This window comes from Enhydra lutris, unplaced genomic scaffold (genome assembly GCF_002288905.1).
Source record: "Enhydra lutris kenyoni isolate GAN:26980312 unplaced genomic scaffold, ASM228890v2 scaffoldscaffold58, whole genome shotgun sequence".
In the NCBI taxonomy this organism is placed as follows: domain Eukaryota; kingdom Metazoa; phylum Chordata; class Mammalia; order Carnivora; family Mustelidae; genus Enhydra; species Enhydra lutris.
Window position 1 is genome coordinate 9,096,078 of NW_019154142.1, and position 26,204 is coordinate 9,122,281.

Below are 26,204 nucleotides of genomic sequence, written 5' to 3' on the forward strand. Positions count from 1 at the left end.
CATTTTTTTTTGTTATTATGGTCATCTTAAGTAGCTACAAAGGGGTATTTTACTTTGATTTTGATTTCCATTTTTCCCTAATAACTTAATGTCATATTGATCATCCTTTCATGTGCTTACTGGCCATTTATGTATCTTCTTAGTTGAAATGTTTCTTTAAATCCTTGGCTCATTTTTAAATTAGGTTGTTTTTACATTGTTGATTTATAAGAGTTCTTTATATACTTTGGGTACTAGACCTTTACTAGATATATGCTTTATGGATATTTTCTTCCATTCTGTGGATTGTCTTTTTACTTTCTTGGCAGTATCTTCGAAACACAAAAGATCTTAATTTTGATGAAATCCAGTTCATTTTTTCTTTGTTTTCCGATCCTTTTATGTTGTTATATCTAAGAAATCATTGACTAATACGAGGTGATTTTCTATAGAAATATAGATCTCTTCCTATGTTTTCTTCTAAAGTGTTACAGTTTTAGTTCTTCCATTTAGATCTTTGATCTATTTTGAATTAATTTTGGTATGTGGTACAGGATAAAGGGTCCAACTTCATTCTTTCGTACGTGAATGTTCTGGTTCTTCCAGCATGATTTGTTGAAAATAATTCTCTTTCCCTGTTGGAAATCCCTCTTGGATTGTCTTGGCACTCTCGTTGAAAATGAGTTGTCCACAAATGTATGGTTTTTGTATGTATACTCTTCTGTTTCACTGATTATCTGTCTAACCTATGCCATTACCACACTGTCTTGAATTCTGTAGTTTTGTAGTAAGTTTTAAAAATGAGAAATAGGAGTCCTCTATCTTTGTTCATTTTTTAAAAATTATTTTGGCTGTCGTGGATCTTTTACATTTCCATATGAATTCTAGGATCAGCTCATCATTTTCTGCAAGAATGGCATGTGGGACTTTGATAGGAATTGTATTGAATATGTAGATAAATTTATGGAGTATTGCTATCTTAACAAACAATATTAAGTCTCTCAATACTTGAACACAGGATTTCTTTCCATTTATTTAGGTCTTCAGTTCGTTTCAACAAGCTTTTATAGTTTACAGTATACAAATCTTATACTTTTGTTAAATTTATTCTTTTGTATTTTTTGATCCCGTTTTTTATCATTTTTAGATTATTCATTGTTAGTGTATATAAGTGATACTGATTTTTAAAAGATTTTATTTATTCATTTATTTGAGAGAGGGAGAGAGGCAGAGAGAGAAAGAGTTCAAGTAGGGGAAAGAGCAGAGGGAGAGGGACAAGCAGACTCCCTGCCAGGTGGGGAGCCCATGACCAGGAGATCATGACCTGAGCCAAAATCAGGAGTCAGATGCTTAACTGACTGAGCCACCCCGGTACCCCATTAATATTGATTTTTTATATTGATCTTGTATCCTGCAGCCTCAGTGACCTTGTTTATTACCTGTATTGGCTTTTTTCTGATTCCTTAGAATGTTCTTTGTTAGAAGATTATGCTAAGTGAAATAAGCAGAGAAAGAATTATCATATGGTTTCACTCATGTGTGGAACATAAGGAATGGCATGGAGAACATTAGGGGAAGGAAGGAAAAACTGAAGTGGGGGGAATGAGAGAGGGAGACAAACCATGAGAGACTGTGGACTCCAGGAAACAAACAGGGTTTCAGGGCGGGGGTGCGGGGGTGGAGGAAAGGGGCTGGGTAGCCGGGTGGTGGGTATTAAGGAGGGCACGTGTTGTAATGAGCACTGGGTGTTTTATGCACTATAATGAATCATTGAACACTACATCAAAAACTAAACATAATAACAAAAAAAAAGAATATGTTTCTACAGAAAGGGATATTTTTACGTCTTCCTTTCCAGTTTGAAAGCACTTTATTTTTCTTGCCTTTTTATTCCCTGACTACAATTCCCAGGATAGTGCAAAATAAAAATGGAAAAACTGGACATCCTTGTCTTATTCTTAATCTTGCGGAAAGTTTACAATCTTTCACTTACAGTGTGATATTAGCCTGTAAGTTTCTCTTAGATGCCCTTTAAAAGATTGAGTTCCCTACTTTTTACTATTTTGTTGAGTATTTTTATCTTTAAAGGATTAGATTATTTTAAGATTTTTTTCTGTATATAGTTTTTTGTTGAACCACCCTCATATTCCAGGGACAGATCCCATCTGGTCATGGTATATAACATGTAACTGGATTTGATTTGCTAGTTTTCATTGAGAATTTTGTTAAGAATTCTATATTCATAGGGATTATTAGTCTCTAGTATTCTTGTAATGTTTTTGGTTTTGACATCAGGGTGATACTGGCCTCATAGAATAAGTTTGGAAGTGTTCCCTCTTTAAGTTTTTGGAAGATACTATATGAAAGATTGGTGTAAAATCTTTAAATAATTGGTGGAATTCACCCATGAAGCCATATGGTCCTGGGTGTTTCTTTGTGGGAAGATTTTAAAATTACTAATTCATTCTCTTATTTGTTATAGATCTGTTCAGATTTTTGACAGTTTTTGCCATTGTTTTTATTACTCTGTGGAGAAGATGTTATTTGAGATCCTTATTCCATTATTGAGGACATGACCACCTCATAATGAATTTTGGGGTGTAGGTGGCAGAGGGAGAGGGAAATGAAGCAGTCTGTGCACTGAGCACAGATCCCAGAGCCCCATGTTGGGCGTGATCCCCTGAGATCATGACCTGAGCCAAAATCAAGAGTTGGATACTTCACCGACTGAGCCACCCAGGTGCCCCGACATAATGATTCTTAACCATTAAATTTAGATAGGTGGATTTTGTAGAAATTTGGGGAAGAAAATAAAGACTGAAAAGTTTTCTAAGGTTTTTTTTTTTTTAAGAGATCTGTTCTTCCTAATTATTTCTAAATAAAAAAATTTTAACTTAGTATATTGCTTGAGCATGAATATTGCTATAAGTGATAGGTTACTTTTTGTAAAGTTGTACGTTTTTTATTATTTTGGAAAATTTTTCTCACATAGATTCTCTGATAAATAACTTCGAAAGAATTGAATCTAATATTAAGATGGAGAATTTTCAGTTAGGTGGTTTTATTAAGTTTATTATCTCAGCTGTGTGATTGGGGGCATTCATCTCACATCTCTGGACCTCAATTTCATTATCTGTAAAATAGAGATAATCTCAAGAGTTGTTGTGAAGAGTAAATGTATTACTTTTAATACAATATTGTGCTTGGTATATAGTAAATAATTTGCTGTTATTTGCTGTTATTATAAGATTTTGATATAAGTAATTAGTTTTGCTGTGAATTATTTTATCAGCAATGATTATGGCTTGCCATGCCTCCTGTGTTCTCTTATTTTTATGATTGGTGTGACATATCTGAAAAGTAGTTTATTCCATTTATCAGTTATTTCTGGTCTCATCATGGTCTTTTCTCTGAGGCTCTACCTGGTCCCCCAAATCTGTTTCTCCTCATTACCAAATACTCATATAACCTCCTCTTTTTTTTTTTTTTTCCCTCTTTTTGTTTTGGTTCCCTCTTTCTTTACCACTTTCAAGGTCCTAGACTCAGTACCTTGGAATCACTTTTGATCCATTTCTTAGAATTGTACATTGTAATATTTGTGATATTTGCATTTATCAGCTTCTGGCCGTTTTCACTCACTTCTAGTTTCTGTTACTTTGATTTTTGTAAAACGTAGCTAAACTCCAATCAAATAGTATCACTTGTTGTTCCTCAAAACATGCTTGATGTTTTATTTTCTTACTCTGTTCACTCCCCTGGGAATAGGCCTTCTTCCCAGAATGCTTCTAAACTCAGTTCACTGTCATCTCCCCCAAAGAAGTCTTGTGATTTCTCCATATGTGCTTTAACCCTTCATACCAGAAATTATTTTTTCTTTCTCTCAACTGTTTTAAAACATTTCCTTCTAAAATTTTTTTTCCTTCTACTTTTTATTATGACAAATGCAGTTATAGAATTAGAGCTAAAGGAAGTCTTAGGAGTCATCTAATTCAAACCTCTAATTTTAGAAATAAAACAACTTGCCCAAAACTCTTACTCAAAATTCAAATGGATATTTGATGACTGAGATAGGAATAGGACTTGAGTCTTGGATTTACAACATAATTCTTTTTCTGTACACAGCATTGTGATATAAAATAGACATTTCTTAAGCCATTTTGCAATATTTCACTGTGGAGCCATTGAAGTCTATGTAGTTTCTCTGTAAACAGTAGCCTATGAATTCTTGAAGGACAAGGAATTGTTTAATTTCTCACTGTATCTTTACAGATGTTTCTCAGAGACTACTTCCTTCTAGAATGAATGAATGAAGACATAATACTTTCCTTTAGTATTAATATTCTTTTTTTTTTTTTCTTAAAGATTTTATTTATTTATTTGACAGAGAGAGATCACAAGCAGGCAGAGAGGCAGGTAGAGAGAGAGGAGGAAGCAGGCTCCCTGCTGAGCAGAGAGCCCGATGCGGGGCTCGATCCCAGGACCCTGAGATCATGACCTGAGCCGAAGGCAGCGGCTTAACCCACTGAGCCACCCAGGCGCCCCTAGTATTAATATTCTTAATGTTAAAACTTGGATTATATTCTCTCTCACACCTTTTAAAAGAAATTGGTGACTTGAGGCCTGTAGGGGGCAGCCCAACACAGCAAGTTTTGATTGCTCTTGCTAAATAAGCTAGCTACTATGAGATTGTTTTCTACTTAAATTGCTTCCTATGTGGATTTTTGAAAAATGAAAGCAACTATAATGATAAGCTTTTTGGTGAATATATTTTAAAGCAATTTTCATTTATACGAATGGGGACTTCCTGATACAGATAATTTGCTGTTTTATTTTTAAAGCATTGTATGAGAGAGCAAATGATATTTATTTGAGCTTTTTAAAATTTTGATTTATTTATTAATTTCTTACACAGATAATCTGATGGTAAATGTCCCTAATTTATTGCTAGAGAAATTAAAATATGCAAAATTGCTGTTATCCCAAGCTACTGAAGCTATTATTAAATAAAATCAGCATTTTCTCAATATTAATTTGTTGCACTGAGCTAGGTCATTGTTTCATTTAATATTTTCAAGTTCAGAAAATATTGCTAGTAATTAAACTGTAGACATATAACAATAAAAGCTGACATTTATTGAGTACTATGTGCCAGATACTATTTTAAGTATTTTGCATTTTTAATTCATTTAATCCTCACTACAGCCCTCTGGGATACATGCTGGTACTATCCCTATTATGTAGAGAGGTAATTGAGATAAAGATGAATTACTGAAACTTGACCGAGGTCACTCACCTTAGTAAGTGAAAAAGCTGGGATTTGAACTCAGGTAGCCCGGTTCCAGATCCCAAACTCTTAATCACTGTTCCCTTTGATAAATGTTAAATTCATTTCTCTTATTTTCTTACTCTGTTCTAGTGAAACTTGCCATTTGAGACTGTTTTCCAGTTTTTACACACATCAGGCTTCTTATTACTCCACCCTTTTGGTTGTTTCCTGCCTTTAGTCCTTTTTTTCTTCTAATAGAGAAAATGCATGGACAGAAAGTAAAAACATAACATCCTTTAGTGTGAAGAGATTGAAACAGATAGCTAAAGTTGTGTGGTCTTCTTTCTCTTTTATTTATAGAATGTTCTTTGTCTAATTACCAATTAAGCAATTTTTAGTGATCACATTAAAACCTGACCTCTCAAATTTAGGAATAAAATGAACTTCACTCCCTGTGCTTAAGCATGTGGTAGTATGGGATAATTTTAAAAGACAAAATATTAAATACCTCATTTTAAAAGAGAGATGGATTATGATGAGATGGTATTAAATATTTCCCTAAAAATGATTTTTTATCTTCCTTCACAAAGAAATTCTTGATTGTAATACAGTGCTTAGTGTTTTTATGATGGTATTCTTTTTTTTTTTAAGATTTTATTAATTTGACAGAGATCACAAGTAGGCAGAGAGGCAGGCAGAGAGAGAGAGAGAGAGAGAGAGAGAGAGAGAGGAGGAAGCAGGCTCCCTGCCGAGCAGAGAGCCCGGATGTGGGGCTCGATCCCAGGACCCTGGAATCATGACCCGAGCCGAAGGCGAGGCTTCAACCGAGCCACCCAGGCGCCCCATGGTATTCTAACATATATAAAAATTAGCCTTGTTGGTACTTACTTATTGGTATATAACTCATTCTCTGCTTTTGATAATTTCACCTGTCCTTAGTACTTCTTTGAGAATGTGAGTAGATTTAGTAAAAATAAATTAGTTTACTGGGTTTGAAATTTGACCAGTTGGTAAGTTTGAAATTTGACAAAAGCTTTGGTTAAATGTGAGATGGCATAAAAAGTTACACCTGTTGACTAAAATGAATATAGAGCAGTTTCATACCTAAATTCAATAGTATTTGTATCACAAACTATGAACTTTGTATAAACTTTTTTAAGAAAATACTTTTATATCAAGTTAACTCCTTGGTTATTATTATGTATTTATTAAGGCCCCTCAGATTACAGTTAATGCTTGAGTTTCTTGGAGAAATTGTCAACCTTGGTAATATATGCCAGATATAACCTATACCTTAGGATGGTCAGCCAGTCTTACTGCTGCTTTAATAAGTGACTTGTCTTCCCATCTTTCCCTAACTTTTCCTGACGTGGGTTTTAGCTTCCCAATTTACTGCTGGCCTAAGAGGGTGTTGGCAGTAGCAAGCCTGAACTTAGTCCCAAATAATGTTCCTTTAACTTATTACTCAAAAACTCTAGACCCAAATTTGTTTCTTTGTGTGACTGTCACATTTTTTATTCAGTCCCTTTTCCTTCCATCTTGAGAATGCCAACATCCAGAAATGATGCCCCATGGGGTAATCATTTACTCTGTTGATAATTTCAGTGTAAAAAAAATTTGCTTAATCATGTATCTATTCCAATAGTGAAAACTACCTTCTGATTTTTTTTCTGTTCTTCTCATAAATGATTTTCATATAACATGCCAGAACACACAACACCTGTCTGTTAAGAACAGAATTACTAGGCTTTGATTCTTAGTAGTGGTTCCTTCTTTTGGGTAAATATGGCAGTTGCTTTTGGTTTAATTACTCATGCTTTTAAAATAACTACTTACTAATAATTTTAAGTAGGTAACAAATAGGATGAATACTTAGGAATATTTGAAGGAAAAACCAGTGGGGGAAAATGCAAGACTAATCTCCTCTTTATGTTTGTCCTGGGCCTGGCAAATTTTATATTGATGTATACATATTTGAAACTCCTCAAATCCTTAGGCAAGGTTTGATTGTGATAAATTAAAATGTTATTTCTCAGTTAAGAAATATGATCTAGTATAAACATTCAGTTATATGTATTACTTTGATGCTTTAGGGGCATTTTACAGAATATATCTTGTCTTAAACAGGATGTATCTCTCATAGATCTGCTTCCAAAAAGGCTAAAAATTTAAAGGAAAGTAAGTGCTTGTTTAGTGAGCCACTGTTTGAGTGTTTGTAGGGGGCAGGTAGGAGGGAAAGATCTCTGTAGTAGAATGATGTATCTGATCACGAGTTCAGAAGAATTGGGTCTACATTTGGAAACCATATTTGATAGACCATAGATCTACCTTGGCTGTGATCTTTTCATGAAAGTCACCTGTTGGAATGCCTGTGTGCCTCAGTCAGTTAAGCATCTGCCTTTGGCTCAGGTCATGATCCCAGGGTCCTGGGATCCCGAGTCCTTCATCGGGCTCCCTGTTCAGCAGGGAGTCTGCTTCTCCCTCTCTCTCTCTCTCTACCCAGCCCCTGCTCGTTCTCCCTCTCTCTCAAATAAATAAATTTTTTTAAAAGACTTTATTTCACAGAGATCACAGGTAGGCTGAGAGGCAGGCAGAGAGAGAGAGGAGGAAGCAGGCTCCCCGCTGAGCAGAGAGCCCAATGTGGGGCTCAATCCCAGGACCCTGGGATCATGACCTGAGCCAAAGGCAGAGGCTTTAACCCACTGAGCCACCCAGGTGCCCCAATAAAATATTTTTTAAAAGTCAACTATCTACCCGCATATGTTGTGACACAATTTTGCACACAACGTAAATTAATTAAAATTGTACTAGTTGTGAAATGATATGAATTAGTAAGCTGAGGATTTCACATGATTATTCAGTTCACTAATGAGTGATTTGTGTATTAGATACATGGCTAAGTTAATGCACACAAAACTTTGAGAAGTCAAACTAAATGTATGTTACTTACTGAACTTAATTTAACCATGTTTTACACTAAATTAAATTTGTATTTAAAACAACATTGTTAGAGCACCTGGGTGGCTCAGTGGGTTAAGCCCCTGCCTTCGGCTCAGGTCATGGTCTCAGGGTCTTGGGATCGAGCCCCGCATCGGGCTCTCTGCTCAGCAGGGAGCCTACTTCCGCCTCTGTCTCTGCCTGCCTCTCTGCCTGCTTGTGATCTCTCTCTCTCTCTCTCTGTCTGTCAAATAAATAAATAATAAACTTAAAAAAAATCATTGTTAATGGAAATTCCATTTGCAGTATAGACAATTACCATATTAAGAAATACCATGCTTTTAAAACTAAAGACTCAGAAATCTAATGTAATAAGATTTTTTAACATTTTATTTGTCTAGATTTTTCAAAGCGTATATAAGAGGGGCACTTCATGTGTATAAAAGGAAAGCATTTCTCCTGCTAGTTTAAAATTTGAGAGAAATAATATATTTCAGTAGGTTCCTTCTATCCTTTTCCTTTCTCTATCTTTTTGTCCTACATTCCCTCCTTTACAGAGTCCTTCCTTTTCTCTGTCTCATTAAACTGGGAAGTGTTTTCACTATGTAGGAAAGCATTTCCTATTTTAATTAAAGTTTTGAAGTTTATTTTTAAAAGCAGAGCTTTGCTATAGGAAAAATACCTCTATTAGCTTACATTGAAAATCCTTTTCATCATGATGAGGGTAATTATCTCTTACTTCTAAGAAGTAAGCCATAGCTAATTTCTGACTCTGTGTATATGTTTGAAGTAACTTAGAGTCAGCTTGGGCCAGTACTGACGTCTGCTTATGTAATGCAGCATCTGTACTCTTCACTAGGTGTTCATTGTAGCTACAGATGCTTCATATAAAACAGGGTAGAGTAGCTTTCAAAAGGATGTACACATCAAAGTGTAACTTGAACTCAGTTTTTACATTGCTTGAGGAATCCTTAATGGAGTAGAACTAACAAATTTGCTTTTCCCCCTAACACATTATCATTGTAACATTTAAAAATTTTTTGACTTCCCTGACTTACTGAATCATATCATATACAAATGAATAGTTTTATTACTTTAGAGAGTTTTAACAGTGCCCATATTAAATATTATTGAAATCCATATTCTGTGAATAAGGAAGGTTTCCTTTAATTATAATTATAATTCTGGGAAATAATGATGCTGCTTTTGGAAGAGTAAAAAAAAAAAAAACTACTTAAAGCACTCTATTTTTAAGTTGGAATAGCATGCTGCCACTCATTTTGTAGTTTGGCTAATACCTCTTCATGAGGCCAACCAAGTTTATCATTTTTTAAGACCTGATTCCTAAGAGATCTTTAAAGTAAGTACAGTGCTTGTAGCTATTAACCACAGTGTATATCCTATTTTGCTAGTGAATTATTTGAAGCAGGATGCCCCTTGTCTTCCCTCGCCACCGTCTCCTTTCCATTTCTCAGATAAACTCACCTAAATTACATAAGAATTCATTTTTGATGTATATGATCCTCTTAGAACCCTGCTTAAAAATCACAACTTCAATGTACTAAATAAATGTGTGTGCTATTTTAAAATTTCCATTATGAAAAAGAAACCTGTAATTTGATTTGCTGAATTGGTGGCATTGGATTATTACTATTTGAAATAAAATACTCTTGGAATACATCAGCCTGCTTTGGATTCCATAGAATCTGTACATATTGTATTCCCAAAATTTTACATTTTTTTGGCAGGTGGGGGCTTGTATGCAAGGGAGGGAGGAGGAAGAGGGAAGGAATCCCAAGCTGACTCCCCACTGAGCACAGATCCCTATCTTCATGACCCTGAGAACATGACCCAAGCCAAAACCAAGAGTCCCACACTCAATTGACTGAGCCAACCAGGTGCCCCACCATTCTAGATTTTAAATCAAGAATTTGCAAGAGGAAGAGTTCCCTCTTCCTGCAGAGTCCCTTGTCCCCATTCAGGTCATAGCAGTGTGGATGGCAATCAGAGGTTCAAGCTAGAAAGGAAGGACGAAGGAAGATCCTTTGCTCTCTTGACTGGTGTAGACGTTTCTGAGAAAGCTCAGAAATAGTAGACATATGAGTCTACAATCTGGGTAGCAGTTTATTAATAAGGACATTTTTTTATGATCCAGACACTGGTTAAGATAGACTATTTCTATTATATAAACCCCCTTATTATTAAATTCTGTGTCTATTTTAGTAAACCTTAACCCCTTTTAGTTAGCATTTTTAAATTTCAGAACCTTTTGACCTTAAGTATCAGAGCATGAATTTTAAATGAGTTTTGGTGAACATTTAAAGCAAAATCATTTAAATTTTCATGGACAACTTTAAAATTGCTATTACACTGTACAGCTTTAAAAACTAATTTTTTTTTTAATTAATGAGGGTGGGAATATTTCTCTGATCCTTACTGTTTAAGGGCTCTTGTCCTTTAAATTTTTTTTTTAATTTTGAGAGGAAATATAATTATCTTTTTTTTTAATCATGAAATAAATGGTATGATGAACACTTATAAACCAAACTGTGATCTGGACTATCACCACAGAAGGATTCCTCTCATAGACCATATGCGAGGTCTTTTTACATCATTTTCTTTCTCATAACAGCTTTACTGAGGTATAAATTTGATATTATGAGCTTCCCCCTTTAAAAGTTCATTGATTTTTTTTTCCCGTTTTATTTTTAGAATATTCAGAAAGTTGGTGCAGCCATCACACTACTCTGTAATTCCAGAACATTTTTATCATCCCAAAAGAAACCCTATACTACATTAGTGTCACTCCTCATTCTCCCTTTCCTTCAGCCGATGGCAACTACTAAACTACATTTTGTATCTGTTTGCCTGTTCTGAACATTTTTTGTAAATGGGATCTTATAATAATGGCTTTTTCTGTCTGGCTTCTTATACTTGCATAGTATTTCCATGGTTCATCAGTGTTGTTGAATGCTTCAGTACATTGCTTTTTATGGCCAACTAATATTCCATTGCATGAAAAAATTATATTTTGTTAATCCATTCACCAGTTGATGGGCATTTGGATTGTTTCTACCTTTCTATTATGAATAACTGCTGCTTTGAACATTAATGTACAAGTTTTTGTGTGGACGTATATTTTCATTTTTGGGGGGTAGATACTTAGGAGTAGAATTGCTGGGTTATGTGGTAATTCTGTGTGTAATCTTTTGAGGAACTGCTGGACTGTTTTCTGAAGAATCTGAACCATTTCAGATTCTCATCAACAGTGTTCAGTGGTTCCCATTTTTGTGTGTCCACATCCTTGGTAACACCAGTTATTTTCTACCATTTTAAGTATAACTGCCTTAACAGGTATGCAGGGGTATATATTTTTGGTTTTGATTTGCACTTCCATAATTACTAATGATGTTAAACATATTTTCATGTGCTTACTGGTTATTTGTATGTCATCTTAGGAGAAATATCTTTAAATTCTTTGCTCATTTTTTAATTTGGTTGTCTTTTTGCTGTTGATTGGAAGTTTCTCTATTCTGGTTATGAATCCTTTATCAGATACATGATTTGCAAATATTTTCTCCCATATTGTGGTTTTGTTTTCATTTTCTTCATGGTATCTTTGAAGTACGGAGATTTTTCCTTTTGATGAAGTCTAGCTTACTTTTCCGTTGGTCATTTGTGCTGTTGGATTGTCATAGCTAAGAAACTATTGCATAATTCAAAGCCATAAAGATTTCCTCTTGTGTTTTCTTCTGAGTTTATAGCTTTACTACATTGCTTTTTTTCACTTATTCTTCAGAGTAATCAAGTACTATGCTTTTTGAATTTTTTAATTACCTGATTACTTCATCAGGGAGATCTGTGAAATATTTGTCACTTGTTTTCCTTTGCTATTTCTAAAAAAAATCACCAGAATTTATGAAATCTGCTTTTTTTTCTTTTTAAATAAACTCTGTACCCAGCATGGGACTCGAATTTACGACCCCAAGATCAAGAGTCATATGCTCTATGAGCCAACCAGGTGCTCCTGTGAAATTTACTTTTGATGATAACTTCAGTGAGATGAATTTTTAAAATTATTTGTGTCAGAAACATAATTATTCGTGTTCCCATATTATAAACTTTATTTAGCAGTCACTGTAAAACCCACAGACCATGCCAAGAGGGCTGAGGATCTTTGAGCTTCAGTAGCTCCTAGCCCAGGGTTAGAAGCACTTTTCCTGTGGATGAGATCAGGAGAACAGAATTTCAGTTCTGTGGTCAGTACAACCTCTTTTTTTTTTTTTTTTTTTTAAAGATTTTATTTATTTGACAGACAGAGATCACAAGTAGGCAGAGAGGCAGGCAGAGAGAGAGAGAGGGAGAAGCAGGCTTCCTGCTGAGCAGAGAGCCCGATGCGGGGCTCGATCCCAGGACCCTGGGATCATGACCTGAGCCGAAGGCAGAGGCTTCAACCCACTGAGCCACCCAGGCGCCCCAGTACAACCTCTTTTGCTCAGATGTTTTTTTCTTGCTACTTTGATTTCTTTATTTACACAAATTCAAAGTGTTGCCTAATTATTTTATGTAAGCATACCGTAAAGACAGAAATAATCTATATACAAAAGTGCCCTTGTATCCTTCAGTAGAAAACAGTTTATTAATTGCATCACTCTTGTATGCATCTTTTTAGTGTGGCTTTGGATAAAATTAGCAAAGATACTTTAACAAGTTCTTTAAATCTTGAAATTTAAACTATGATTCCCTTGGTATGGTTTTGAAATCTTTTGGAAGAAACCTTAAAAGAAGTAAGATAATTATTACTAAAAACATGAATCTGAGGGGCACCTGGGTGGCTCAGTGGGTTAAGCCTCTGCCTTCGGCTCAGGTCATGGCCTCAGGGTCCTAGGATCAAGCCCTACATCAGGCTCTCTGCTCGCCGGGGAGCCTGCTTCCCCCCTGTCCCCCTGCCTCTCTGCCTCCTTGTGATCTCTGATAAATAAATAAATTAAAATCTTTAAAAAATAAAAATAAAATAAAAACATCAATCGTAGCACTTTCATGGGAAGTTTCTCATTTGGCCACTCTACTGATAATTTCATATGAAAAATTTAAAAGCTATAACTTGTTTTATAAATCGACTCATGTAGCCTTAAATTGATCTCAGTTTTTTTTTTTTAAGATATATTTATTTATTAATTTGACAGGCAGAGATCACAAGTAGGCAGAGAGGCAGGCAGAGAGAGAGGAAGGGAAGCAGGCTCCTTGCTGAGCAGAGAGCCTGACCGTGGGGCTCTATGCCAGGACCCTGCGATCATGACCTGAGCCGAAGGCAGAGGCCCCAACCCACTGAGCCACCCAGGCGTCCGTTGATCTCAGTTTTGAGTAAGAGGGAATAGTGCTTCCCTGTAACACATTTTATTCAGTGAATGGATATGAGGAAGACACAAACTGTTGCTTGTATTTGAGGAAAATTTACCTTAACCATTTATGGGAGAAAATATATTTGGCATTGTCTAGACAGAATTATAATAAATATAAAAATTTAAGTAACACAAAACACAAACTTCAAATCAGTTGTGTGGATATAATTCTGATGAGTGCTTTCATTTAATCATAGTCTCAATTAAGATACTACTGCTTTGAGGATTAAGTGTCCCTGACTATAATAATGACAGCTTTTCAAATGCTAATTATTATTTTTTAGTGTTGTTGGGAATATTAAAAGTGGACTTCAGACTCTGGTATCACAGCTACAGAAAGTGCTTATTTTCAAGTCTTCTACCTCCCTACATAGAGGATAAATATAGTAGTCTGTTTAAGTGGCACAGACTACCCCCCACCCCCTCACCAACTCCTCTCCTTGCCCCCCTCCCCCCTTCCCACCACCAAAGGACTGTTTACTGTAAAGGTCTAAAAGCATTCATTTGAAAATGGTCTGTTTGTACTTAATGAGGTATATAATTGTGTATATTCTTAAGCTAATTTTAATATGAGGCTTCTTTTATAAAGCTTGTGATACAAAATTTGACATGCATGAATATATCTTAGGCCAAATATGCATGTGACAGTTTGAAGCACATATCATGTGTCATTGTTGGTAATATCTGGCAGCATATCCTGTGTAAACCCCTGTTTTCTTTTTCTCTCTGCCACATGTTTATTCTAATTAACAAGACTACAGAGGGAACTGATGCTTGAATACCAGTTATTTTTCATTTTCTCTGTTACTGATTCTTTGGTTCCACAGTTAACCAGTGTTGTTTAAAAGGGAGGAATGAAAATCAATTCTTGTTAAGCACCTGTTGCAGTAGGTGTTTTATGTATCTCATCTTATTTAATTATCACAGCAGCCCTTCAAAGATAAATATTATTGCCATTTTTCAAATTCAGAAACAGACTCCCAAAGATTGATGTGATTTGCCCAAGGTATGCAGTCAGTCATGTTGTGAGTTGGGACTCTACCAAGGCTTAGTTAATTTCACTACCTTTAGCATTCCAAGCTCTAGATGCTAAGCTCTTAGCCCACTTTTGTCCCCCCATTCATTCATTTCTCACAGGTATCATCATACGGCAGCTGCTCTCTGAACCCTTTAGTGAGGAAGGGACATGTGAGAGAAAGGATTGATACTACAGTCTGCCTGAAATGGCTTTATCTCTATTTAAAAAAATATTATGTGTTTCAAATTGGAAGCTTCAGAACCTTCTATATTCCCTCCTTTGTTTTCATGCTCTTTTGAAACTCCCTACTGTTTTCATACCTAACATCCTACCACATTTAGCATATATTTCTTTGTACCTACTGGTATATATCTTCCACTCTTAGAAGATGACATTTCGTAACCAGTTAGTAGCTTTTTCATTTTTTATTTTTGTTTTTGCTCTAGCTGCCCGAAAAGTGTGGTTAAATTTTGTGTTTAGGCTTTTAAATTTTCTCTCATAGCACTTTGTACATATTTCTGTTATCACTTAACACTGTACTACAGTTAACTTCTGTGTACTTAATTATTTTGTTTCTACCAACAGCAATGCCCTAGTAAGTACTCAGTAAATGTTCACTGAGTAAAGATTTCTGAGGTAATTTACCCCTTGCCCTTTGGTCATTAGTCAGAGGTCCTGTACATGGGTACTGCTATTGGGATAATTTTGTTCAAACTACCTATGTATTAATAGCTTTTGTTGTCACTGTATACATACTTTTGTTATAAGCATTCACAATTTTTTAAACATAGGAATAAGTGAAACCATATGATAATTGACTTTCTCTGTTTGACTTATTTCACTTAGCATAATCTCCTCCATCCCCATCCATGTTGATGCAAAAGCTGGGTATTCATCCTTTCTAATGGCTGAATAATATTGCATTGTATATATGAACCACATCTTCTTTATCCATTCTTCTGTTGAAGGGCATCTTGGCTCTTTCCACAGTTTGGCTATTATGGACATAACTGCTGTGAACGTTTGGGTGCATATGGCCTCTTCACTACATCTGTAGCTTTGTGGTAAATCCCCAGTAGTGCAATTGCTGGAATCATAGCATAGCTCTATTTTTAATTTTTTGAGGAACCTCCAAACTGTTTTCCAAAGTTGCTGTACCAATTTGCATTCCCACCAACAGTGTAAGAGGGATTCCCTTTCTCTACATCCTTTCCAACATTTGTTGTTTCTTGCCTCAGATTTTTGCCATTCTAACTGGTGTAAGATGGTATCTCAATGTGGTTTTGATTTGAATCTCCCTGATGGCTAACGATGATGAGCACTTTTTCATGTGTCTGTTAGCCATTTGTATGTCGTCTTTGGACAAGTGTCCGCTCATGTCTTCTGCCCATGTTCTGACTTATCTGCTTTTTGGGAGTTGAGTTTGAGAAGTTCTTTATAGATCTTGGATATCAGCCCTTTTTCTGTAGTGTCATTTGCAGATATCTTCTCCCATTCTGTAGAAGGAAGGGAAAAATGAAGGGGGAGAAAACGGAGTGGACGATGAACCATAAGAGACTATGGACTCCAGGGAACAAACTGAGAGTTTTAGAGGGGAGGGGGATGAAGGGATGGCTGAGCCTACTGATGGGTATTAAGGAGGGCACGGATTGCATGGAGCACTGGGTGTTACACGCAAACAGTGAATCATGGAACACTACACCAAAAACTAATGATGTACTGTATGGTGACTAATGTAACACAATTTAAAAAAATAGAATAAAAAAATAAAAAATAAACGTAGGCAGGAAATACAGTATTCTTCATTGAAATTTATTTATCTTTTTACCTTTGTAATGCTTGTCACTGCTGTTAGTGGAGTATCAATGACTGTGTGATTCTGTGAAGTATTATATTGTGGATTTGTTTTTTTGTTGTCATTTTTACAGGATCTGTAAGAAAACTTATACTGGTCTTCATCATTGTTACCATCTTGGTAACAATGAAAATTTCACTACTTCTCATGTAAAGCTTTTCAAATTATTAAATTTGGTTCATATTTTAAACTTGTGTGTCAAATGAAAGTACACTGATTTTGTTGGTGAGATTTTTGATATTGGAGGTAGCTTTTGTGCGTGGATGACATACATAGTTATTTGCATTATATTAGAGTTGTAAATTGTGAAGTCTAGTTTTTATAATGTCTTTCTGTTTAATTTATGCTGTTACAAATATAGTAAGTTTTATATATAAATGAGAGCAATCTTCTTTACTTCTTACTGTTTGTCTAATTTGTCCTTCAGATTCAGTTCTTCTAAAAGACTTAGAACTACTTGCATAATTAATGGAACAAATCAAATTACATTATTAATCAACACATGGACATTTCTAATTTGTTGTATATAGCTGATTTTTTAAAAAATACCTACAAATCTAACAAATGAAATCCTCTGCTATACTTACAGAACTCTTATAAGTCAAATAATTATGCTTATAAATGTAGTGAATCATTAATCATCCTGTTTCAGAGAACTTACAAAGCATACACACAAAGTATAGCTGATGATACAGAAACTTGTTACACCTCAGGAGATGCAACATATATAAATTATAAATAAAACACTTATTTAAGAATATCCATCTAAGGCTCACTGGAGCAAATGATCAGTTTATAGTGATTCAAGTCAGTGGTTGCAGATCCTGAACCTGGATACTGCTTCTAGAATGATTCTATCCAAGCACTTTTTTTTTTTTTTAGATATACTTATTTATTAGAGAGAGGGAGCACGTGTGCGCATGGAGGAAGGGTCAGAGGGAAAGGGAAAGAGAATCTCAAGCAGATGCTCCGTTGAGAAAGGAGCCCAGCAAAGGGCTCAGTCTCAGTACCCCAAGATCATGACCTGAACCATAGTCAGGAGTCAGATGCTTAACCGGCTGAACCATGCAGGCGCCCTTGATTCTGTCCAACCTTTCATAACAGCTGGGTCCGTTGTTGTCATCAGGTTCTGCCTGCTGTTTCAGAGGGAGACCCCCAACCCCGTACTCCCCCACCTTCCTTACTTTTAACAATGGCCATTTTTAAGGTTCACAACCCAGAATCATCATGCAGCTACTGAGCATCATTTTAGGTTGTATCCTTGCTGAATTTTTGTTTTTCTCCTTCATAACTTTTAATCTCACTTTGTTTCAGTGAATAGAATCTCCTTTTACTATCTGATGAGATTCTTCCTCCTCTTTATGGTCTTTGACTCCATGGTCAGTGAGCCAGATATGTTCCCTTCTAGCTGTAAGTTGTCATTTTTAACAAAACTAACATTTCTAATTCCTATTATATGTTAAATACTATATGACCAAAAGAGTAAAATTATTGGTAATGCTATGTAGTGACAGGATAACTGTGAGATTAGTATGTCTTCTTATATAATTCTGCATTTTTATATTATGACTCACTACAAAATACATATCTATATTCAGTAAATTTCTGTTGAGTGTCAAGTCATATTTAGTGAGAGCATTAACAGCACTTACTGAGCATTTTCTGTGTGCTGGGCATTGTTCTAAGTGTTTTACATCAGTTTAACATGTATAATCTTCACATGCAGTTTTAAGAAATAATACAGAAAGCTCTTTATACCGTTCATCCAGTTTCCTCCATTCTTGACATCTTATATATGTTATATGTATGTGTGTATATATATATGTATTTTTTATATAGTACAATATCATAACCAGGAAGTTGACATTGATACAACCCACAAACCTTATTCATATTTCATTCATTTTGTTCCAACACAAACATTCCTTGGGCTACCCCCTGCTTTTTTTTTTTAAGATTTTATTTATTTATGAGAGAGAGAGAGTGTGTGCACACACGCGTGCACACACCCTCACTTGCATGAGCAGGGGGGAAGGGGCAGAAGCAAGCTCCCCACTTAGCAGGGAGCCCAATGTGAGGCTCTATCCCAGGACCCTGGGATCATGACCTGAACCGAAGGTAGCCGCTTAACTGACTGAGCCACTCACGTACCCCTGGACTACCCCTTTTATAGCCGTAGCCACCTACCTCACTTCTTCCTCTCCCTAACCTCTGACAACCACTAATTTGTTCTCATTTCTAAAATTTTATCATTTTACTGATGTTACACAAATAGAATCATGCAGTATGTATGCCTGACATTGGTTCTTTCCATGCAACATAACTCCCTTGAGTTCCATACAAGTTATTCCATATTATTAATAGGGTTGTTTAGTAGTAGTAGTAGTAGTAGTAGTAGTAGTAGTAGTGTTGAATAGAATTCCATAGTATAGATATACCATAGATAATTTAACCATTCACCTGCTGAAGGACATTGGGATTGTTTCCAGTTTAGGGCTGTTACGAGTAAAGTTACTATGAACATTTATTTATGAGCTTTTTGAGAACGTCTAAGTTTGCATTTCTCTGGGAATATTCCAGTGTACAATTGCTGAGTCATATGGTAGATACATGTTTAGTTTTATAAGAAACTACCATACTCTTTTCCAGAGGGGCCTTTATAATTTTACATTTTTGCCAGCAATGTATGAATGATCTTGTTTCTCCATATGCCCACCAGCATTCTATTTTAGACATTTTTGTAGGTGTGTAGTAATGCATTGGGGTATTGCAATTTGCATTTCCTTAATGGCTAATGATGTGTCAAACATCTTTTCATGTGCTTTTTTGGCCATCTATATATCCTCTTTGGTGAAATATATCTGTCTTTTGCCCATTTTTTAATTGATTTCTTTGCCTTTTTTTTTAAGAACTTTATTGGAAATGTGGATACAGATATTCTCTCCCAGTCTATGGCTTGTCTTTTCATCTTCTTCATAGGATCTTTTACAGAACGAAAAGGTTTTGTTTTGTTTTTAATTAATTTCATGAGGTCCAGTGTATCAGTATTCCTTTAAACTGAATTTCCTGATTTAGCATCCAGACAAGTGAACTTAAGAGAAAATAAGATATGAATAAACTTAAGTCTGCTAAATAGGGATGAAACTAAAACTGTTGATCATATTTTAGGATGTCTGTTTAGGTGGTCATATGTACCGTGACTGTGCTGTGCTTATATTTTATTCAAAAACTCTAAAATGTAGATATTCTCTCCATTTATGCCTGTGCATATATGTGTACATATATAAAATTATTCCTGTTTTACAGTTGAGGAAACTGAGGCTCAAGAAAGTCAGGTAACTGCACCAGTGGGTCTGTAATAAATGACAGAACCTGGGCTTAAAAACCTGTTCTTTCTGGCACCAAAGCCTGTGCTCTTCAGCAACTGCTTTGCATTTTTGTTGCAGTATGTACTTTATGTAAGTCATAAGATTCAAACTTGGTCTTAATGATGTATCCATTGTGCCTGTACTCTTAAAGTCCATACATTGCCTTATTTTAAAGCCTACCAGCATTTCTTGTTTTATCAGCTTTAATGTTAACCTGTTTGGTTAATCTGTTTGGCTGTGTTGGAAATATGCCTTTTCCCTGTCTCTTGTTTCTTAGATATAAGATTAATAATATGATTAGCCTACAGTTTACACTATAGTTGTAACACACATTATCGCTATGAATTTGACTGTAACTCTTGAATTGTCACTTCAAGAAAATATGTAAGATTCACTAAACTTTTACAAATTTAGTTTATCATTTTTATAAATTTGATTCCTTTGCCTCTGCTCAGTATATCTCCAAGGCAAATCAACCATATAATGTTTCCATACAGGAAAAATTATTGTTTCATTGGTGAGGGTACATGAACAGAGGCGGGAGGAGGAGCAGCCAGCCAGTAGCACCCCAACTTTATATTCTGTTTGATGTATTTAAAAGAGTAACATGCACGTTAAGGTAATAAGGGCAGTTTCAAAGATGACGTGTTGAAGTCCTGTTATTTCTTATGAGAGAGCAGTACTGCTTCTTGGAAGCCACTGAAAATAGTTTGCATATTCACAAATAAATGGCTAGATTAAGTGAGTATTGTATTATATTACTGTAGGTGCAGCTTTCTAGTCTGTCAGGCTGAGATTCAGATTACATCGTATTGTTAGCACTGTCCAGTTTCATGTGTACTAAATCAAAGTTGACAGAATTCATGTTGGTGGAGTTTTTTCTATCTTTAAAATTCTTGCTATTTCAGGAGGAAGATAGCTTTTAAATACTAGCATAATTTAGTCTTCTCTGCTGAACTTCAGCTCAGGTTTAATGAGATCTGCCAAGAAATTTGCATGAAACTACCCTCCCTTCCCATTGCCCTCCCGAACCTCTGTACAGTACTTGAATGTATGATCTCTCTGTGAAGGGCTTTTGTTTTAAGGGCAGTAACTCCTGAAACTGAGTCGTTTTCATAATCTTTGGTGTAACTTACTCGGACATTTAACTCTTCTTTTCTAGAATACTAAATTTTAAGGACTAAGAATATAAAGGCAGTCAGATAAATATTGAATAGATGTTTATTACATTTTTGATTGAGGTATTTTGGGTAACTGTTCTTTTTTTTTTTTTTTTTAAGATTTTATGTATTCATTTGTCCCAGAGAGAGACAGAGCGCACGCACAAGCAGGGGGAGCAGCAGGCAGAGCAGGCAGAGGGAGAAGCAGGCTCCCTGCCGAGCAAGGAGCCCCATACGGGACTCAATCCCAGGACCCTGGGATCATGACCTGAACCGAAGGCAGCAGCTTAACTGACTGAGCCACCCACGTGTCCCTAATTGTTCTTTTAAAGTAAGGTTTTTGTTACATGAGAAATAGCACTTTAATGAGAGTTTTCTCACTTACTGTGCTACAGAATGGATTTAGACTTTGTAATAGTACAAGCCTTTTCTCCTCCACCCAAGCAAATAACATCATTATAAAGTTTTCGAAGTTACACCTTTATTATCACTGCTCAGATTTGTATTTGTAAGTATCTATACTTGGGAGAATAGAAAAAAGAGAACTACAGGGAAATTGTGGGCCATTTTTCTAGCAATAAGAGAGGAGGACGCTTTCTGTTTTTTAATATCTCGCTAAGCCCACTTGGGGCCTTTTTAGCCTATTGTTTTCAGGTTGTTATAATATGTTGTATTATAGCTATTAACCTCACGATTTTTTCACTAAGTAGGGAGGGAATGAATCTTAAAAAGTTTTTTTGACTTTGCTGAAAATCCTAGTGTTTTCAGCTCAGACTATGGATGATGCATTTTAACTTTTTTTTTTTTTAAATTGGGGTTATAGTCCTGACCCTCCTTTTTCTCTGACCTAGCCCCGGTTGTCATCACATAGGCTTGCATCATCAGGCAGCCTCTGACCCGTCTTCCTGATGTTACTTCTTAACCAAGTCATCGTACACTGTGCTGCTTTCCATTAGCCTTCAGAAAAAGCCTCTTTCATCACGTCACTTCCTTTGCTAAAAAGTCTTAAAAGCCTCTTCATTGCCTGCAAGATAGAAAGCCCTAAGTGGGTGGTGGCTATTTTAAATTATTACTGCAGTCCTCTGTTCACTTATTTCTTCTCTGAACTCCCCAAACCCTTATTATCTTCATATAGTTAATCTTCGATTGTTCATCACATCGTTCTCAGTTTCATCTTGCGTGAAATGTATGAACTTCCCAAATTGAAGGATATCAGTCATACTGTTTTTAAAAATCCATAACGAGTTCAGTTAGTGAAATGAATTGCTTTATATTCAGTGCATATTAATTGTCAAGAGTTTATCAAGTATCAAGGCTTTTTTACATACTTACCACGGATACTTAATTATTATTGGGATACAGTTCTTAACATTTATTTATGTTTCCACTGAATACATAGTGTAAAGCTGGGGAAGGTAAGGGTGCCTGGGTGGCTCAGTCGGTTAAGTGTCCTCCAACTCTTGATCTCTGCTCAGATCTTGATCTCAGGCGGCTGAGTTTGAGCCCAGCCTTAGGCTCCATTGTGGGTGTGGAGCTTACTTAAAAAAAAAAAAAAAAAGCTGGGGAAGGTAGCTCACAAGCTTGTATCATGTCTGTTTTTCTTACATTTTATGTCCATACTTAAAAACAGATTATTTTTTATACCAGATCTATAATAGTGACATATTATAATTGAGCTTTACCTCTGTGATTTAAAAAAAACAAGCAAACTTGCCTTTAATGTTTAGGAATTTGAAATCATTTTCTCATAAACACTATATGAATATTTATTTTAAAAATGTAAAAATTTTTAAAAATACTATATGTAAATATGAGTATAATTACTTATAAATATGGATGCTTATATAAAGCATTGCTCTCTTCTTATATGTTTTTATGGTTTTTTTATCCCTGGAAACTTAAAATATGAAAAGTTTAACATCTTAAAATGAAATAGCAGTTGGGGGCAGGGTGTTTATTATCTTTAACATTAATTCATTCATCTTCTCTCTCTGTGTCTCTGTCTTTCTTTGTGCTTGGCATACATAGTTCTTCACTCTTTTCTACAACAAGCTTTTAAGAGATACAGAATGTCTCAATTTTCCAAAGAAACTGGATGTGGAATCATAAAGTACATAAGTGGTAGTGCTGTTCATACACTGGCTGATTCTAGGGCCTCTGCACTGTGCGTCATGAGGCTTTTCCTCATCGTTGTTATGCTCCTATAAATGAAACTGCATTTTAAAAGTGGGAAATACATTGCAATTATTAGCAGTAAGTTATGACATAGTGCTAATCACAGTTGTCAGAGGAAATACTATATCTGGTATTTTGAATTTTGGGGGGGATTTATTTTTCTTTTTAATTTTTTAAATTGAAGTAGAGTTGATATACACTGTTAACATTAATTTCAAGTGTACAACATAATGATTTCACATCTCTATACATTATTTTCACTACAGATGTAGTTACCATTTGTTCCCACATAACACTGTTACAGTACCGTTGACTATATTACCCGTGCTGCACCTTTTATACTTGTAAATTCTTCATTCCATCACTGGAAGCCTTTATCTCCCACTCCCCTTCATCCACTTTTCCCATTCCTCCATTTACTCCCATCAGTTTGTTCTTTATTTATGAATCTGTTTCTTAAAAATTTTCAAATGTATAGAAAAAATAATAAAACAAAACTGTATACTATTCACCTGGATTCACCAGTAGTTGACATTTTCCCACATTTGCACTCATGCGCCGCTCATGTGCACTCTCTCTCAACCATTTGAAGGTATGTTTCAGACAGACAGCATGGCTCCTCATCCCTAAATATGTAAGCATGAGTTTCTTAAAGGATGTTGTCCTTATAACCATTATCCTTATAACCGTTAAGAATTTGACATTAATTTAGTAATACTATCTAATGCTCATTCTGCATTTCCTCAGTTATTCCAAAAATGTCTTTTATAGCTGATTTTTCCCTCCAACCCAGTATTCAATCAAGATTTATTTTTGTATTTAGTTTTTATATCTCACCAGTCTTTTTAAAACTTTTTGTATTGTTTTGTTCTGCCTTTGACTTATTTGAAGAATTGAAGCCAGTTGTCTTGTGTTTTCTTTTCTCTCCTTTTCTTTCCTTTTTTGACCACTTATCTTTAGAATGTCACACATTTTGGATTTGTCAGATTGCTTCCTCATGATTAGATTTACTTGATTTTATGTTAAGCATTTTTTATAATATTACCACATCTCTGATATTATATGCTTCTGATTACACTGTATCAGAAGGCATCTGATGGCAGCTTTAAATTTCTGATCTCTTAATTTTAATTCATAGCAAGACAGACTTAATTGTTTGAATTCTTTTTTTCATTTTTCAAATAGACAACAACCGAACGACCTTTCATTCAGAAGCTTTTTCGTCCTATGGCTGCAGATGGACAGTTGCATACACTAGGCGATCTCCTCAAAGAAGTTTGTCCTTCTGCAATTGCTCCTGAAGGTAATATAGTCAGCAACATTAAAACATTACTCATTTCTTCTTGTTACTGAGGTATAACATAAGCATTCTGCATTTATAAATAACATTTACTGGTTACTTCAGGAAAATATTTTCATTGTCTCATAGGAAACAATCTTTGAAACAGAAGCACTTAATATTTAATTTATTACTTTATAAATTACTGACACTAACAAAATAAGGAATTGACTCTCTCTGGCAAAATAAAATAATACTACTTTTTAATTACTCTCTTACCACCCTGGTACCCTGGGTCTTTCATTTGTGGGTTCAGTTCTGGTAAATACTATTTTACATTTTGCATTGTGTCTCCTCATTTTAAAAGAATAAGAGATAGTAAAAAGAAATTTCTTAGCTTTGGTTTATATTTTAAAGTTCAAAATACTGAATAACAGATAAGTATTTTGTTTGGATTTTCTACCACTTCCTAATGTTTCAGCATTGTTTGCTTAGGCATTGACATTTCACATGTGCAATTAAGAACTTACCTATTTCATAGTCCTTGTTTTGTAGCTTAGGTTAAAGTTAATTTCCTGTAGGTAAAGGGAAAAACATAAAAATTGCTGAATTGTTTTTCTTAATTGCAATATTAGGAACACAAAGAAAATGTGTTAAATAAAAAAAGAAAAATCCTATCATCCCCTAACTCACAGAGCCCACAGCTGACACACACATGCATATGGACACTTGAGTATTTGGGAAGGGTGTGTATGTGTTTGTAAAATTGTACTTCCTGCCTCATCTTTCACCTAGCACAACATGAGCATAGTTTTAGTCAGTAAGAATACTTTAAAGCTGTTTTTTAGGGCACCTGGGTGGCCCAGTTGGCTAAGCGACTGCCTTCAACTCAGGTCATGATCCTGGAGTCCCGGGATCAAGTCCCACATCAGGCTCTCAGCTCCATGGGGAGTCTGCGTCTCCCTCTGACCTTTTCCTCGCTCATGCTGTCTCTCACTGTCTCTCTCTCAAATAAATAAAATCTTTAAAAAAAATTTAAAAAAAGAAGCTGTTTTTTAAATAGCACATTATGGTCCTTCATATCAATGTACTGTAATTTGATCATCACCCTATTACTGAATGACTTGCAATCATAGTTTTATTTGTTACCAGGTTATTGGGGAAATTTCAGTGGACTGTTACTATATTTATTAATATGTTGTACAGACTTTTATTTGTTATATAGAGAAATTTTTAAACTTGCTACTTTATATCCTTTATGGAAAGAGGTAAAGCATTAATAAATATATTAATATTATTGTAACAGTATAACTTCAGTAGATAATGGTATGTTTCTTATTAACATATTGTAAGTTGGGTGACTGTATTATTACTTATGTGACTAATTAACTGTATGAAACAGTTCAAGAAGCATGTAGTGTCTAAGGAAATAGTTTGCCTAACAACCAGAATTGGAAACATAGGGGAACTAGGGGAATGTTGATATTTCAGCCTAAATGACTAAACAAAGAATATGGAACTCAAAATAAGTCATTTGGTCTGTGACTATAACTTTTTCCCTTAATCAAACGTGCTTGCCTTTCCTGGCATTCCTGTATCTAGCTGTTCTAGCGTGCACAACTGGTGTCTTACACATTCTTCTATCTCTCGTGCTAGGGTAAAAATGTTGACTCAGTATTTCACATACTGAATTCTTTTTTTGTGTCATTACCTGAAACACTATTTAGGATAGTCAAATCATGGCACAGTTAACATTAACTTGATT

At 35.2% G+C, this 26,204-nt stretch overlaps 1 protein-coding gene across 3 annotated transcripts in view; it reads left to right on the top strand.

Annotated features, from left to right (window-relative positions):
• The window catches only part of LOC111158319 (autophagy related 5), a 129,274-nt gene that overhangs the window by 86,553 nt on the left and 16,517 nt on the right, over positions 1-26,204 (top strand). For all 3 annotated transcript variants that reach the window (XM_022520291.1, XM_022520292.1, XM_022520293.1), the window contains one exon: positions 24,346-24,463. In XM_022520291.1, the coding sequence (XP_022375999.1) occupies positions 24,346-24,463 (118 nt within the window). The remainder of the gene's footprint in view (positions 1-24,345; positions 24,464-26,204) is intronic.